This window comes from Dermacentor albipictus, chromosome 6 (genome assembly GCF_038994185.2).
Source record: "Dermacentor albipictus isolate Rhodes 1998 colony chromosome 6, USDA_Dalb.pri_finalv2, whole genome shotgun sequence".
NCBI classification, from domain to species: Eukaryota; Metazoa; Arthropoda; class Arachnida; order Ixodida; family Ixodidae; genus Dermacentor; species Dermacentor albipictus.
In genome coordinates this window covers 101,761,415-101,779,523 of record NC_091826.1, presented here as the reverse complement: position 1 = coordinate 101,779,523, position 18,109 = coordinate 101,761,415, and the positions used below count along the sequence as shown (strand labels likewise).

The following is an 18,109-nucleotide window of genomic DNA, read 5'->3' as shown; positions in this document are numbered from 1 at the left end:
GTGCGTCAAGCGGGTCTAGCGAAGCAAAATGGCTGCCCCCAGTGCTGATGGCCCGTCCACGAGGTCGTTTGAATCGGGATTTGTAAAGCGCAAACCTACAGTACACTTTAGGAGACACGAAGATCTTCTATTCGGGAGGTTGTGGCCATGAACCCGTTTCAGAACCCTGCCATGTGTGCACGTTTGTTTATGCGGACCACGTTTTAGGTGTACTGAAAGAGCAAAAAAACCTTGTCTTGGCTACAACACAGCGTAACGGCTTTGTTAATGTAAGGATTATATATATTTATAAGAAATGAAAATGCAATGTATTGCGTGAAATGCCTTCAGACACTTGAGCAATTCCAAATATATTATTTTATTGCGACAATTCTTACAACTTGAATATTATGTTCATAGCGGTTTTACCTTCTGCGGCAAGGTGGCGCGTCAGGCAAGCACATGCCTTTCGGACGCAGCCGGGCGCTCCGCTAAAACTGATTCTTCGTCCGCCGCTCCGCTAACTGTGAGCGGGTACGCGAGAGCGGAGCGGACCGTCAAAAACGTTCTGCTAAAACACTCTATTAATCATGACCGCGTACATCGAACCTCCTTCTGCACGTGCATTCGATATATCGAAGAATGGGCAGCGCCGTGCCTCCGCGGGTTGGGACCTGTTCACCGGGAAGTGAACGGCGTGCGGCTCTGTGCGTCTGGTCGAAACTTCATACGCAGACAAAATGTCGATCTTACGCCAACAGCATTCCGCTTACATGGGAATGCTGGTTGGATCGTCACGAGCCCTGTATCACCGAGAAGGGCGAGTGCGTAGGGCACACGCAGAGCGAGGGGTACCGTCTGCCGTCAAATGAAACGTGATCAGCGGAGAACATTATTGAAGCCATATAGTGCGCGCCAAGCCGTCCTGTCATCGCCATTCAGGCTCGCACATCCGGTTTTATACCGCACCGCGCGACTCCCCCCTTTTCGCTTCTCTTCTGGTTCTCTCTTACTTCAAAGCGAGGTAAGAAAGTAAGAGGGCATCGAAGTACTTCGTACGAGTTGCGAATTCGAAAGCATTAATGTGCAATTAAACACCGCTGAGCGGTCCTTCGAGTTACGAATCACTCGCGGGCAAGCGAGCGCGTTCTGACGTTGGCGCGTTTTGATTTGGACTTGCCGAAGTGGCGCAGTCAGAACGCAGGCGAGAGCTGGCGCGGACTATAGGAACGCGCGAATAACGCGGGCTTCCGAGAGCGAGGGTGACGTGGCGTCGCGGTGATGCCCTCTCCCCTCACGCAGCACCTCGCGCGCTGTCGCGGCAGCAGGGGATCCCGTTCGTTCGATCTCCTCCGTCGTCGAGGAGCGCTCGTGACCTGGCGTCGTAGCCAATGGGAATTCGCCTGCCGTTTCACTGCTACAGGCGACAGACGCCGGTTTCCTCGCTCACTGGGCCATTTGACGCTTTCGCGCGAAAAATCGAAGAAAACGGAAGCTAAAATATCACGCAGGATAGGACGAGTATTATCGCCCCGTGCGGGCGAAAGCGTATGTGCTTTCGGCAATGAAACGCAAGCAGCGGCAAGCGTTGTGCAGTTTGAGCAATCATCGTTATCTGGGCCGCCGTATTTTCTCACTTTAAAAGCGAACCAGAACAGAAACGAAAGAGAGTTCGGCAGCACGTTACACTCACGTAACACGTGAAGGTGAAAACCTGCTGCACACGTGGTAATGCATCAAGTTGTACGATTGGATGAGTCAGACAGAACGAGCTGCGGCGTGAAGTAAACGTATGGCGTTGTAGGACGACCTCCTCAATGACACATGCGGGCACCTAATGCCTAAAGGTTCCTTCGTTCTTTCCTTCCTTCGTTCTTTGTATCGTTTTTTTATTCATGTTCATCCATTGGGTCTTTGCTTGCTTGCGGAGGTACGACCCATTCCTGGTGATGATCTTTTTTGCTTCACTGGACTAGACGCCGGTTTTTTCGGGTATGAGTCATTGCAACGAGCCACCTAAGGCTGTGGCCTTAAAATTCGTCACTCCCGTTTGCTGGTAACGTCATGGTCTCTTCTTTTTATAGTTATTTACTTCATTTTGCCTGAGAACGGCAGAAACAGTGAACGGTTACCAGCACTTCGTCTGTCTCAGTCACGTCGCGTTGTCCAGCGACTCGTTATCTTCAGACCTGTACCAAGCAGCGCAAGTTAGGATGTTATTAAAGCGAACGGAGCATATTTTGCTGCCCAACTGAAACATTTGTGGTTGGCCATCAAGGCGAAACGGCTTCGAATGCTTAAGCGTGTTTGTTTACACCAAGATAGCGCACCGGTGCGCAAGTTTATGATTGCAATAGCTGCCAGAGTCCTGTAGGTTCGAACTGCTTCCACACTCCCTACGCGCGCATATTTGGCTCCCCCAGGCTTTCATATTTTCCGTAAGCTCCAGTAACACTCAGCTGGAACCCATTTTCTGTCAGATGGTGGCTGCATGCGATGGAGGACTTTTAATGCGAAACCATTATATGCCACGTTACACGAAAATTCGTCGGCGCGACCGAGCGATGGTACCAAAGATGGCCGACCATCCACACAGTATAAGCACGTCAAAAATGCTCGGATTGACGTCAAATTTCTCAGGGAGGTTCTTGGAAACAAAAGAAATTGATGGCTTTGAAAAGAAAACTTCGTAAATTTTGGTGCGGCTGGAAATCGAGCCCACGGCTCCAGGGTGCGAGAGGTGCACGCTTCCCGGACGTCACGGTTCTGGCTGACCAAAGGTGTGCCTAGTGCGTGCGTCACTGCACACGTCACGTCGCCGCCATCTGGCTGATACACGTAGTGCGTGCGTCATTGGGCACGTGACGGCCGGCGCAGCCAATGGGGAGGAGACGGCGCCACGTAGAGGGTGTATGAATGCGCAGCCTCCCGCGTTTTACTTGCTCTTCGGTTTTCATCGGTGATGTCTCTACTGCGATGGACTCTCGATGTCATGTCATGAGTCTATAAAATGAGCCGGTCTGTGGCCAACGTGTACGCAAACAGACACGCCAAATCAGCAGAAATAACTTTAATGCATGTCTAAAACATCAATTGAAAACATTCCGCCAAAGGGACTGTAGTGCTTCCGCATTCCCACACGTGAGCAGTCTTAAGTGTCTTTATTTATTTATTTTTACATCCTACGGGGAAAGGATAATGGGCCCGCAGCAAACGTGGAAAAAGTGTGTGGTGCTGAAAGGGGGCTACGTTGAAAAATAGTCACGTACGATTGAGCCCCTCACCACCTTTCATTGCATAGGCCGACAGTTTTCCAGTCTCCCGCAGGTGTCTCTGAAAGTGCAGTCAACCACAAAACTTTACGGAACACGAAATATGAGAAAAACTGTACTTCCAAGCAGAAATCGGGCGAACTGGCGCTCAAATGTTGGGATAACGAAATCTCACTCACCTATAGAAGTGCGGTCTTAGATCTCGACACTGTCGACACGAGCACGCGACCGTAACAGGTTACGCGGCGCCTGCCTTCCATACGATAATGATGCATGCGCCTAGAGCCACGGCGCTCGCCGTGCTTTGTTGCGCTGATAACGGATACTGTGGTGAGGTGCTCGGTGCAAGATGACCGCCAATGACTAATATTTCCAGATTTCGTAACACTGCCGCGATATAAACGAGCTCCGTAAATGAGGCATGGCAGTACAAGTAGACTGCTAGGTCGACGTCGCGGAAACACATGCGCGCACGATGTCCCACATACGCGTCGACACCTTGTGTTTCCGGAAACATCTTCCGTAGCCCGCGGTATACATATATATATATATATATATATATATATATATATATATATATATATATATATATATATATATATATATATATAGCTTCACGCCTTCTTATAACACTGGACTTGTAACACCACAGATGGTGAATACCTCAGTGACAAAGTGACGCTCGATTGGCCGCCTCTATCGCCAGGCTAAACTCGCATGTAAGCGATAACACACCACCGCCACGTGCCGCGGTCTCCACGAGATGTCGCAACTCGCCCTTTCGGCGAAGGAGCGAGTGGCTCTGACCACCGCGTGCTCTGATGACCACCGCGTGACCTATGTGGGTGACGCAGATCCAGCGCGAAGCGGTGGAGAGACTCTCTGACCACCGCGTGTAGCCTATGTGGGTGACGTAGTTCCAGCGCGAAGGGGTGCAGAAACTCTGACCACCGCGTGCTCTGATTGGCCTGTGTGGGTGACGCAGATCCAGCGCGAAGCGGTGGAGAGACTTTCTGACGACCGCGTGCTCTGATTGGCCTACGTGGGTGACGCAGTTCCAGCGCGAAGCGGTGGAGAGACTCTTTGACCACCGCTTGTTCTGATTGGCCTATGTGGGTGACGTAGTTCCAGCGCGAAGCGGTGGAGAGATTCTCTGACGACCGCGTGCTCTGACTGGCCTATGTGGGTGACGTAGTTCCAGCTCGGAGCGGTGGAGAGACTCTCTGTCCACCGCGTGCTCTGATTGGCCTATGTGGGTGACGTAGTTCCCGCGCGAGGCAGCCCGAGCGCCCGTCTCCCTGAAGTGCGTTGGCTGGCTTAGTTGGTAGGGATTCACAACGCAGTGCAGCGCGATAGGACGAGGGCAAAGAAGAAGCGCTGTGTCAGAATCCTGTCCTCGTCCTGTCGCGCTGCACTGTGTTGTGAACCCCTAAGCTGCCTCTATAGCAGCGTCGCCGATACCAAGCCTGGTATCGAGGTGCCCTATAGATTTCCCGTCGAGAGGGCGCCGCGCGCCTGAACCAGAAGTAGCGTCTTAAAAAAAAGGGGGAGGGGGTACAAAAATGTCCAACTCCTGGGCGGGGCTTTCCCCTTGCCATCCCTCCGTGTAGCTTCCAGCCAACACTCCCCAGGATTGTTTCCAGCACGCTAGTAGAGACGAGGAAGTCGCGCATCGTTGGGATACACCTTCAAGGCCGCTTACACTTCAAGAACTCGAATGAATGAATAGAATTTATTGATTGGAAAGACAGAGAGGTCGACCTGAGCTAGTGCGCTCTAGTCTGCTACTCTGCACTGGGGAAGAGGGAAGGGGAATGAAAGTATTGGGATGGATGATGATGATAAGAGAAGTGGTGAGTGCTTATGTATACATGAGACAGTTGCCTCGCTAGAGCCGCTCGTCGAGCTTGGTGTCCTGCAGGAACTTCAACAATACTTTTGTTGCACGCACTGAAATTGCAGTGTCGGGCCATGGGCCGAGGATAGCTTCCTCCGACCGTAGTTGTCTGCCAACGCTGGCTAGAAAACTGTCTAACGTCCTTCGCTCCAGCATATATGCTGGGCAGTCGCACAGTACGTGTTGCAGTGTTTCGGGCATCTGGCAGTGTACACAATCGGGGTTGTTCGATTGGCCGATGAGGTGTGCGTAGCGACGGGTGAAAGCAACGCCGAGCCGAATCCTGTGTAGCAATGATGTTTTGCTCCGTGTAAGCTTCGGGGGCAAACAGAATTTACCGTCTGGGTCAATCGTATGTAGACGTCTGTGAATATTATCAGAGTGGGCTCTGTAAACCTTTGTAAGGTCCTGAATGAGTGCCTTGATCATGGAGTTGGTGTCAGGTCGCGAGTAGGCAATCCGTACTTCATCAGAGGAAGAGGAGGCCGATCTTGCTTCACTGTCTGCGAGTTCATTACCAAAGACACCACAATGGCTAGGCATCCATTGAAAGGTAATCACGTGGCCACTTAACTCGGCACTGTGACAAAGTTCGACGATTTCCAGCACGAGCAGATAGTATGGTCCTTTCTTTAAAAAGTATTTTAGTGCCTGTAGCCCTGATTTGGCATCGCACAATATCGTCCATTTATGGGGTGTCTGCGTTCTCATAAAACGGACAGCCTCTCGTATTCCCGCAAGTTCTGCAGCCGTAGATGTCGATTTGTGGTCTAATCGAAATCGTTGAGTAATTCCAAGTTGTGGGATGACAAATGCGGCCGTTGTGGCAGATGGCGTGACCGAACCATCGGTATATACTTGTACAGTCCTACTATATGATGTAAATATATGGGACAGGGTGAGCTGCTTCAAGCCAATGGAGGAAACGTGAGATTTCTTCCTAATTCCGGGTATCTGAAGCCTCACTAGTGGTCTTGGCAATGTCCATGGAGGTGTCACGGGGATGTCGGTGGCCTGGAATCTTGCAGGTACAATGCTTGCGTGACATGCAATAGCTTTAGAAAAAGCACAGTCAAGGTTGGTGCTTGGAAGTGTTGACAGTGGATGGTGTGAGTGTCTGGTTAGCAGGCGAAGATAGGTTCGCACAGGTTCACAAGACCTGTATATGTCGATAGGACAAGCCCGTGCTTCCGCTATTGTGCCCTTAGTTGACGTGCAGCGTGGCAATCCAAGACATATTCGTAGTGCTTGTGCCTGAAGGCTCTCCAGCGTGCGTATACAAGAGGACCCCATGTTAGATAACACAGGCATGCTGTAGCGTATGTAGCCCACAAAAAGTGCCTGGTACACTTGGAGCAAACTTCGCTCAGAGGGGCCCCATCTCAGTCCTGATATTACACGAAGAACGTGTATGAAGTTGGTCAGTTTAGCCCTAAGCGCAGTAACATGTTTGGTCCAAGAAAGGCTGCGGTCTATTATCACGCCAAGATATCTCTGGTGGGTGACTAAAGGCAGCGCTGTTCCGTCGACAACTATTGGATAATGTGACATTGATTTGCGCGTGAATGCCAGGACTGCACACTTAGTTGCTGAGAGTTGCAGGCCTCTACGGCGCAAGTACTTCGCCGTTATGGTAGCCGCACGTTGGAGTCTTGCACGCAGTTGTGGACGTGTGACCCCAGATGACCAAATACAGATATCATCCGCGTACGTACTGATACGCACTGTTTCAGGTAGCTCGTCTGCAAGGCCCACCAGTATGATATTGAACAATATTGGGCTAAGGACACCACCCTGCGGAACACCCCTGCGAACGTCATGTCTATCAGTCTCGCCATCCGAAGTGGACATGAAAATGGTGCGGCCACTGAGGTAACTCTGCAGCCATGCATACATCCGGCCACCAACACCAATATCCTCAAGCGCCTGAAGAATCGAATGGTGGAAGACGTTGTCGTAGGCACTTTTGATGTCCAGAAATATTGCGCATACCAGACGACGGCGTCTCTTTTCCTGTTGAACAGAAGATACTAGGTCGATCACACCGTCAATTGATGATCGGCCTCTTCTGAATCCATTGATGAAATCAGGAAGTCCACCACTTTTCTCGAGTAGCCATTCCAGTCTGCTCAGTACCATCCGCTCCATCACTTTACCGACACAGCTTGCCAAGGCTATTGGCCGATAATGTGAGAGATCATGTGGGCATTTCCCAGGTTTTAGTAAAGCCACAAGACGACTGCACTTCCAGTGATTAGGCACAGTTGCTGTGTCCCACGTAGAGTTGTAGAGCGCCAGGAGAATTTCTCGAGCTTCTACTCCAAGATGACAAATCGCGGAGTATGTAATTCCGTCTGGTCCTGGACAAGTTGACCGGCGGGAAGAAGATATCGCAGCGTCGAGCTCGTGCATGGTAAAAGGCGCGTCCAGACGGTGATCACTAGATGACGGGAAAGTCAGTCGTGAATGGGTTGGTATATCGTTCGAGGAGCTCACGAGTAATTTGCAGAAGTCATCGGCGACCTCAACTTCACGCCGGCCTTGCCGTATGGCCACAGCGCCGAACGGATGAAGCTGTTGTGGAGGCGAGAGAAGGCTTCGTACAATTTTCCAAATTCTAGAGAGAGGTTTTCTCGGATCCAGAGAGCCGCAGAATGATCTCCAGCGTTGTTTGTCAAGCTTGTCAAGGTGTCGCAGGACATGACGCTGAGCCCGGCGTGATGCAGTGACGTCTAATGGTGATTTGGTCCTTCTGTATTTCCGTTCTGCTCGACGCCGTATCGCGCGAAGTCGCTCGTACTGGTCATCAATAGATGATCTCGGTGAGGGTGCGCTGAGGTGTTTTGTTGTGTCACGTAAAGTTGCCGCGATGACATCTTCAATATTGGATGGTGCTTGGATGGCTTGACATGCATTGGTCACAGATTCTCGAAATGTTGGCCAATCGATAGAACGCACAGTGTGAGGAGCTGGGGGACGTAACCATTTCAGCTGAACATATGTTGGTAGATGGTCACTTCCATGGGTGTCGAGATCAGTACACCATCGTGTAGCAGACAGCAGGCTTTTTGAAACAAACGCAATATCAAGACAACTGCTGTAGTTAGAGCCCCGAAGGTATGTTGGCGAGCCATCATTGATCACCATCAAGCCTTGACTAGGCATGAAGTCAGCCAAGTCTCTACCGCGGGCGTTCGTCGAAGCAGAGCCCCACATGGGATGGTGAGCATTAAAGTCACCGATGACTATGTGGGGACCTGGACAAGCTTTCAGTATGGACAGCAAATATGAACAGTCAAGAACTCGAAATATTTTCGTGGTAGTACAGTCCTTTACTACTGAGGCAATATTGTATTCGCCGTGACACATCTTGCTCTACGTGGGTGCATTACTATCGCAGAAATAGAAATAGCACGGTGCAGCTGCTACAGAAGCCGTACGGCCCTTAAATTGAGATGACAAATTTTAAAGCACGCATATACAGTGTGGCCACGCTTACATGAACCCGACGCGAGCGGGTCGAGTGAGAAATCGGACTGACCGAGCCCGACGAGTCTGGGCAACGACGGCTGACAGCGTCGAGCCGAACCATAAACACGTTCGGACAGGGCTTCCGGTTCCCCGTGTGCAACGGCCCAACCTAAATTGGTCTTAACGCTACGATGAGGTTGTACTGTACAGCGCTTGTCTTGGCGTTGTCCTGATGCTGCTTTTTGTCTCGTCATTAAAGTTCGTTACTTATGTTGTTGCGAGCTAAATGTCTGTAGCGGCTTTGTTGATCTATCGCCCGTACAATGCAAGGGCTCCGTGATCAGCGCACAGCTTTCTTAAAGGGACACTAAAGTGAAAAATGATTTCTTCTGCATCAGTGAATTAGAGTTCTACAACACCAAAAACACCACTCTTACAACGATAAGACGTTTGGTAAGCCAGAAAAAGCGCAAGAACGAAATACGGGTGGCGACGCCTACTTAAGTTCCCGCACCTGGGGGCTGCGACGTCATGGATTTTGATGGCATCTTCTAGGCCCTACTAACTATATATGGCGGTACAGAATGACTACATTGTGTTCTAAAGGAAACAGATATTAAACATGGCAAGTTTCGGGAACCTTTATTCAGCCAACGCGGCCCAAGTGCGAAAACATACTTTGGAATCCCTGACATCACGCTGACGTACTGGCGCTGGGGTTTCGGCGCGAAATTCAAATACTGATACTTGAACCTTCATTTTCTCATGTAATAATCAAACTATTCTTTTGAAATGACTGCCTGCAGGGTTCTCAAACAATGCTTCATTAGTCTAAACTGATTTATTGTTTCGCTTTAGTGTCCCTTTAACTTGTGTACGGTGCCGCGTAATCGCCATCTCGTTCGCACGGTGTCCCGGCGCGCGAAACACAATAAACACAGTCGGCGAAGCTTAATGTAATTTTCTAATGTTATTGTACCAAACATAGACAAGTGATAACGAAAGAAGCGCGACACTCCGACGTATTCTTCGCTTTCTATTTAGAAGTTACCTACGTTACGTATAGTCTTATCATATTACCTTCTTCATTTCCGCGGCTGGTGAAAAAAGAAACACGTAAAATGTATGCACACATGTATGTTCGATTACCTATTATCAGAGAGCGCGAAAGCAAAAGTGGGGGGCTGCAGCGTCACTCGGCTGCCCGATGCCGAGTGACGCAAGCAGAACGTCGCCTCGAAGGACGCTCGCTGCAGCTTCCCAATTTGTTTCGGTTTCGCGCGCTCCGATAGCAGAATTTCGCCCTGCCACAATTCCGCGGGTAATAGCACTTTTCTCGGTCAGAATGTTGATATATGGCTTGTACGGAAAACTCGCGTCAATTTCCCGTTCTGGTGAGACCCGCCCAAAACTAAAAGCTTCAAAGAGAATGGAGTTTTTGCCAATTAGCGACTAATTGCCACGTAACACCCGTCAGCTCATAGGCGCCAAAACTGACAGCATGTCTCCGAAGGAACCGTCCTTTTAGTTCAAAACTACTATCCTTAAAATAAAAGCGAAAGAGGGTGCAGTGGAAGGAACAATGAGGTGTAAAGCGAAGTAGGAGGGTATTGCGAAAGCGTGAGAAGCGTAATGCGGCGACGACGGCTACAAGATGGCATATGTTTCTAACGTATGGGCTTTCATGGAAGCTTCGCTACCAGTATATTTAACTTGCAGATTGTCCGCGCCACACAATATATCGCGAAATGAAAAACGCGTATTGACCGTTTTTCGCGGCAATCCCGTGAGCGCTAGCATGTTCTTATCACGTGGTGACGCGACCAATTGCTACAACTGCTTCCGCGTTTAAATGGGCGTGTATGACGCCGGTGCGGCTTCGCAAACCTGTGTTTCGGGAGATATCGTAGGCGGTGACTGGGTGGACGACACGGAGCTTTGGCCACAGCTTGTGACAACATGCAAGAGCGCCTCGGGAGCTGACTACGCTATGTTCAAACTTCGCGAGCAGCGCATATGGTGCTTGCTTCAAAAGCGAGGCTGAATATGTATTCCAAGCTATCCAAACTTTCCGCTCATGAATTGAATCGTAATTAGTCTGCTTTGCTATTTGTTCTTTATTTGGCAAATATTTTGAAGAAGCGGGTTGTCACATTTACAGCTCAGTAAATTTTCTTGGTGCGCTCACTATGCGATTTGTCAAATCGCTCGCGGGTGTGCACAGTTCCCAGATTTGTTCTTGCTGCGCGGAAGGCTTGAAACGTAGCCGTTTTGTACATTATAACAGCTTGCAACAAAGATGAATTATCGCTAGTAACGGGCTTACTCTTGTGGACGTAAGATTTCGTACCAGTCGAGGTAGATGCGTGTAGATACTGTGCGCAAAACGTACCGACAGGAAGCGGCGCTACTCACGTGCAATTTTGCCGACGTTCGGGGACTGAAACGCTTTGAAGGCAAGCGATACAACGACGAGCAAATTTCTGTATCCCCGAAGAAAGCCGTACATCTCCAAGTGCCGGTAATACGCACGGACAGTTGCAGCAACGGTCCGCGAACTTGGCTACACAGATTCATTCGATTCCTCATTATGCCAGTCACTATTCTTCTGCAGCCGACCACAGCACACGCCTTCAATCCACATGATTCAATCCGGCATGACTGGAGCACAGTGCGTTAGCGAAAACTCGGTTGAATTTCCGACAGCTGATCGCACAGAAGCAAGGCGGAAGCGGTGGTGGTTTCGTATTCGCGCGCTGCCGCCGAGGCGACGTGCGGCGTACCGCCGATAGCGCCATCTCGTTTCTCTAGAACAAACTGCTCCGCGAAAAGGGTGAATAGAGCTGCGCTCAATTTTCGCACGAGGGAGCATCGTCATAGCTCGTGAATTTTTTCCATTGACACTGAACTCCTCAAAAAAATTAAGCAGTCACACTCATTTCACGCAAGGGTTATCGGGATAGAGTGCCGTGTGCAACAACTCAGCGCCATTCTCAACCCCAGCTTTCTCGGGAAGACATTGCCTTAGCCCATCAATGGAATGTTTAACCACCTTCCATTTCTCTTGCTCTGCACAAGTTTTTGAAGGGCACGACAGTGCAACGATATTTACATCTACAATAAATGGGCTTTTGCAAAAGTTGTGCCGTGTGCCTTGTTGCAACACACCTCTGCAAGACATCGCCACCACAGTTCTTGCTTTACAAATTCTGGTACACATCTGTACGCTACTGTCTCCACAATTCTAAAGCTCTCTAACCAGTTCTATGTAGTGCAAGTTGCCATGGCACGGCATAATCAATCTATGCGAGGTAAAATGACGTACGGGAAAGCGAGCCAATCGACCACTTTTATTATGTGTAACCATGGGCCCCAACTGATAAACTTATATCAAAACAAAACTTACCACGATGAAACATACGCAAGGCAGTATGGCACCTTTATGTTACGAGATATTTATTTATTTATTTATTTATGATACCCTCAGGGTCAACAGACATTACAGAGGGGAGTGGTACAAAACACAGAAAAACATTATTTAACTACAAGAGGCAGCACAATGTTTCTAATTATGCGATAGTAGTTATGAAGAGGCAAAATACATGTTACAAAAAATAACATAATATACAAAGAAGCAGTCCAGTTTTTCTAATTATACAATAATAGCTATAGAGAGGCAAACAAAAACAGCATGTTACAGGGCATTGGTTAATGAAGTCACAAATTTTTCATGATCTGAAATTGTTACTACCAATTTGGGAAGGCAATTCCAATCATTTGATGTGCGTGGTATGTAGGAATGTAGGAATGATTCTGTTTTACACAATGGAATGCCAACTTTATGAGCATGATCCAAACGGTGCGAAACGTAATGGGGAGGAAGTATTAGTAAATTACGCAGGTAGGGATGATGATACAGTTTGTGAAAGAGGCTTAAGCGAAGCATCGCACGTCGAGAAGCAAGCGTAGGTAGATTAAGGTTAGCTTTCATTACCGTGATGCTCGCGCTACGACTGTAATTAGAGAGTATAAAACGGATGGAATTATTTTGCACCATTTCAAGCGTATGTACCAAAGTATTATAATGCGGATCCCAAACCGAAGCGGCATATTCTAACTTAGGGCGAATGAGTGTTTTATATAGCATTAGTTTGAGAGACGAAGGCGATTTTGCAAAGTTACGACGAAGATATCCGAGCATGCGATTAGCGTTGCAGACAACGTGAGAGATGTGAGTATCCCAGGTTAGATTGCTACTGATGTGAACTCCGAGGTACTTATATGAAGATACGCTGTCGAGTAGTGAATTATTTAGGTTATAAGTAGGTAAACTAGTAATGTTTCTAGACACTCGCATGAATTTGCATTTTTTAATGTTTAGTTCCATAAGCCATGTATTACACCACTCAAAGACTGCGTTAATGCCAGCTTGAAGAAGAGCGGTGTCATTAGAACTTGTTATTTCTCGGAAAATTACGCAATCATCTGCAAACAAATGAACTGATGAGGAAACGCAGGATGGTAAATCGTTAATATAGATAAGGAAAAGAAGAGGACCGAGGACAGAGCCTTTCACTTTCACTTTTACTTCGGAAACATGAAAGCCTACACACTGTGTGTGGGCTAGCGTGCCCAATTCTGGAACCCCACCTCTCATGTCCTCGCCTGTCGCAAGCTTTGACTATCGCTCTTCCGATTTATTTATGACCCACCCAGGGGGCCATGAAGTCACGTGCCATTCTGTCAAAAACACAATTCATCTAACAAAGAAAGGAGGCATCTGCAAGGATTGAGTAAAAAAGATGGTTTAATCACTTTCAAGGACAGATATTTGCATGGTGTTCCGAGACAAGTGACAGGCACGCCGTGAACTCAGTTTCGTTCGTGCACAAGGAACACACGCACGCAGTTTTCCGTCAGTCCATTCGACACCCGACACAACGGCAATGTGCGGGTCATAATTCATTTATTCACCACGACGCCACCGCTCCACCCATCCACGGCAAGCCACGGCGCACACCTTCGCTGCTTCGTCACCTCGCCAGCTGCAGTTGGGGAAAACTTTTTGCTCAACAGGAAAAGGAAGAAACAAATAAAGCAGAACAGATGCAGGCAACACAACAGAAGAACAGGTAAAAAAAAGGCAGAAGGGGAAACACAGTCAAACGCCTCTACAACAAAATGACCTATATCGTGAAGGGTTCTTCAGTTATGTCCGGGCCGAATTCCTATCTTTCATACGTACTGTGAAGATCACTACAACTAAGACTATTACAACAAATCTGCCTGTACAACGAAGGAACTGAGGTGTCCCGACATCCAATTTGTCGATTTACAACAAAAGCATCGCCTTAGAGTTCACATGTGAACAGCGAACGCACGTGATGGTGAGTGTTGCAAGTACTGCTGCATAGCTCCAGGCATTGCTCAACTTGTATGCGACCTGTTTTAACGCAGAAGCAGGTGTTTTGGCCAATGAATACATCGCAGTTGATGATGTAACGGCCTGTTTTGAAATAATGAAGGACGTCATGGTTGGGCCATTAAAGACAGAAAGAGAGGTGAAGAAGGTCCACGAAGGCAGCAGTGATGAAGAGCTTACAGATGAACCAGGAATCTCGACAAGGTAGGCAATAGCGACATTCGACGTTGTGCAGCTGTACCTTGCATCGCTCCTAGGCTTTGCCGCAAAGCGTGCTGTAAACTTCGATGCGATAAGGTCCACAGTAGTTGCACATTCCTCTGAACTAAGTGCACGGAAGAAACCTACCGACTAGTTTAATTAAGCGTACTCTGAATCAATTATGAATAATATTTTCTTTTTGCTAAACTTGCCCAGCCTGCTATGGACACGCTGTGTGCTTTACAACAAACCGCAAGACTAATGATTTCGCAGTGCCCAAGGATTTCGTTATAAAGGCATTTGACTGTCCCTGCAATTTTTCCAATCTAACGCTCGCACAAGCTTGCTTCAGCCCAGCGAGCGAGATTCACACACTCTTTGAGCATAGCAATGTTTGCTAAGCTGTGCTCATTGTGACGGGCACGATAGCTACTCTACAATCTGTGCCATACATTCATGTCAGAAGCTTCCGGCTTTCAAAAGGTTGCGTGCGTAACCTCTTCAAAAGAATATCCATTACACCAATCATTCCTATATGAATTCGTTGGGCCATTACATGAAATTTTATCTTGCATGTAAAATAATCGGCGACTTCAGTATAGCAATATCTCGGAGAAAATCTGTGTCATTTAGATAAAACAATTAACAAGCAGACATGACAACCACATGAAAGCCTAGCTGCGACTTCGTTTGGCTATCGCATGCATTGTCCGCACATTTCTCATAGAGTTTCCACACCATTCTAATATCGTTACAGCACTGTATAGTCTAGTCAAAGGCCATGTTCAAGCAAAGCTATTGAAGTCTTTCCATACTGCATGTATGGCAGGTTAACAGATAACAGATTAATGTAGAGCTCATATAGCTGCACACCTATACGGTATGGGTCGACTTCTTGCCTAAATGCTACGGTGGCGCAAGGCCTGCTGCACATTTGCGCAAGAGTGCTTCTTTTGTGGGCTATACGACTTCACAATGGTAGAACTTTTGAGCACAGGTGAAATGAACGAGTGCAAAAAATACTGAGATCCTCCAAGTTCTTTTAATTCCTCTGAAACTGAAACTGCTAATGTGAGCCGACATGAAGATGGTGCCTGCTGCTGAGCGAGTCGTCCAAGATGATGAGGAAAGAAACGAAGTCGCACCTTCAATGCATGCCGTGTCTTGACTCAATATAAAGTCACCTCAGCGACCAACTGAATCAGTAAGCTGTCTTCTTTCGAGGTTTCCGCCGGCATGCAAGAAGAAAAACGATGCTACTCCAGCCATCCAGTATTAACGCGCTCCCTCACATAACGCTTAAGAAACAAACACTAGCGATATCCATGCGTGACTGGACAAATCATGGCTATTAAGCAAAATGCCCAGCATTGAAAGCTCGATGCTGATGGCGTGAACTCTGCAAGCAAACGTTCAGGCACAGCCACTGCCAGCGGGAACAAGGGAGCTGTGGTATGGCTCCGCGCAGAACCCCACACCCGACGCCTCACGAAGACTTGTGGCGCAGGCGCAATCAAAGCGACTAGCGAAAAAGCCAGGGGAATTGTCTGCCATAGTGAGCTGCCTGCCAAGCCTTCACGATGTGCGGGGAATGGCACGCCACGGGACGCTGTCACCCCCGCTTTCCCAATAGCAGTGGCCATGCCTGTACGTTCATTTGCACACTAACACTTGCATCCGGGTTTTATTTGGCTATGAAAATGTCCAGGGGTTCTAGGACTTGCATCCCGAATACTTCTACAAAACCCTGGCTGGCACTCCGTGTCTAAATGTGCTCTTTTTTTTTCCGATATCAATTCACTCAACTCGCTCATCTGCAGAAGCCATCAAATGAGATTCGTAGCAACTGGCTTGGCCAGCACTGACTTACCGTCTTCATCTTCACCGGAGTCTTTTCATTTACAATGAAAAAAGAAACAAAACAGAAAATAAATCCTGGTTGCACATTTGTTTGCAACATCTAAGGCGGCACTTCTGATTGCTTAAGAACTTGAAAGGGATGTTTGGGTGTGTGTGGCAAATGTTTTTTTCTTTTCCGTAAGCCGCCAGATGCTGCTGCAACATGCTGCCAGATTTTGGCATGAACTCACCGTCGTCATCGTCCTCATCGGTGTCCTCTTCACCCATATTGTCAGACTCGTCGTCATCTGCATCCTGGAAAAGTAGTCAACAACACCAGCTCACCGCGGTGCATTATATGATGTCCAGCAATAAACGACTGCACAATATATAACATGGGCAATAAACACGAGATAAATGGAGGGTCCCATGGTATACTTATGTGAACTTTAGGACACCATTGTTCCTTTCAAAAGGGAAACTTCCTTTAACCAGAAAAGACCTGAGATGTCTGAACATTTAAATGGTCCAAGATGCAAGACTTATAATTTTTGCTGCCTTTTCCTTGTAATGTCGACATACACATAAAGATCCAGTAATTTTATTAACTAATTATAGGCTTCTGGAAACTTGCGCATTTCCACAAGCTGTTGCACCAATGCTGGAACTTGCAACAACGAGCCAGCCTATAAGACATCGAGCACTTTTATTCGACAACTTCCTGCAATCTCATAATAGCCACTGGTCCAAGACCACTTAGAACTCGTTCCATACGCAAGCCTTATTTTAGCTGCAAGCTAAAAGTAAATTTGCTGCTGCCGCTGCTGACAGCACTGCTTCTGCCATGACCCTGCTGAGCCGAAGAAAAAAAAAGAAAGAAACACTGACCACTAACAGCATGTAGCTGGTGACCCACGCAGTAACTAGCAGCTGTAGAAACAGCACGCTGTGCACCTCCGGCACAGGCGTGTTTGAATGAATGCCTGTGCACATGACAAAGGGCCAACAAAAAGATGAGGCAATGAATCTCTCTCTTTTTTCTCTCTCCACACGCAGGGAGTAACGAAATTGTGATGAACATCAGGTTTTCCTAAACACAAGACACGCGGCGAAGATGGGGAAGCTGCGCAAGCGGTGGTCGTGGCAGCAGAGGCGGCAGCGGCGGCAGCAGTGCCCGTGAATCCGAAGAGCGCGGCCGCAGCGGGAAGTGAGCGCTGGTAAAGGACAGCCGAAAGACAGTGGCGATCGTGTGAGGAAGAAGCGCTTTCGTGACGAATAAATTATTTTTTGCGTTTCTCGAAAGTGCGGTGAAAAGCAATCAGTTGTGTTTCGATTCCTTTCCGACTTCGTGTAGCAAAGCTGCCCAGCAGAACTCCCGAGGCACACGCACGGGTAAGCCAGAACAAGGCTTTGACCAAGTAGCTTCTTCGGACGGGTTACGGTACAATAAAGGTGAACACAAAGCTGGGATAAGACCAGACAGCACGATCGTGTTGTGCCTTGCTGCAGTTTATCCATTCCACATTTATCAACAGCGCTGTGAGGAAGATAAAGTTCTGGCACATCCCAGCTTTACCCTCAACTGTGTGTTTGCAGCATTCCTTATAAAATTCCAAGGGTGTCAAAACTGTTCCAGAGTCCTCCTCTACGGCGGCTGCCATACCCTGTTGTGCAGCTTTTAGGCGTAGAACCCAATCACTGAGTACATATGGTTTCTGCGCTGGTTATGATTTGCTGTTTTCTTCCACCAGTCCCAAGAATCAATTATGAGATATTTTAGCCAAATGCACGTTTAGCGAAGCTAAAAGTCCCACAACACTGCTGTTGTCATTGTTATTCAAGCGCTGAGTGACTTCGAGACCTGCACACTTTTCTCTAGACAAATGCGATACCTGGGCAAGAGCTGTATGAAAAGAGGCCCCACAAGTGCCTTCAGCCATAGACTTTCATATCAAGTTTGCTGAAAACAAAAATCTAGATCAGAGTACTAAGTCACCATCAATATTACTGTTAGTTTTTCTACAATTT

At 48.1% G+C, this 18,109-nt stretch overlaps 2 protein-coding genes across 4 annotated transcripts in view; one reads left to right on the top strand and one right to left on the bottom strand.

The window, feature by feature from the left end:
- The window catches only part of LOC135913666 (serine/threonine-protein kinase par-1-like), a 110,812-nt gene extending 93,403 nt beyond the window's left edge, over nucleotides 1–17,409 (top strand). Inside the window, exon 7 of the mRNA XM_070541126.1 lies at nucleotides 17,138–17,409. Coding sequence (XP_070397227.1) covers nucleotides 17,138–17,175 — 38 coding nt within the window. The 3' untranslated portion in view covers nucleotides 17,176–17,409. The remainder of the gene's footprint in view (nucleotides 1–17,137) is intronic.
- LOC135913679 (uncharacterized) overlaps nucleotides 13,409–18,109 on the bottom strand; it is a 40,468-nt gene continuing 35,767 nt past the window's right edge. The window contains exons 11-14 of one of the 3 annotated variants that reach the window (XM_070541127.1): nucleotides 16,333–16,396; nucleotides 16,113–16,133; nucleotides 15,388–15,458; nucleotides 13,567–13,664 (exon numbers count right to left, since the gene is read on the bottom strand). In XM_070541127.1, the coding sequence (XP_070397228.1) occupies nucleotides 15,412–15,458; nucleotides 16,113–16,133; nucleotides 16,333–16,396 (132 nt within the window). In that variant the 3' untranslated portion in view covers nucleotides 13,567–13,664; nucleotides 15,388–15,411. Of the gene's footprint in view, nucleotides 13,665–15,387; nucleotides 15,459–16,112; nucleotides 16,134–16,332; nucleotides 16,397–18,109 lie in introns of all 3 variants that reach the window. The other 2 variants (XM_070541128.1, XM_065446270.2) reach the window with 2 other exon arrangements.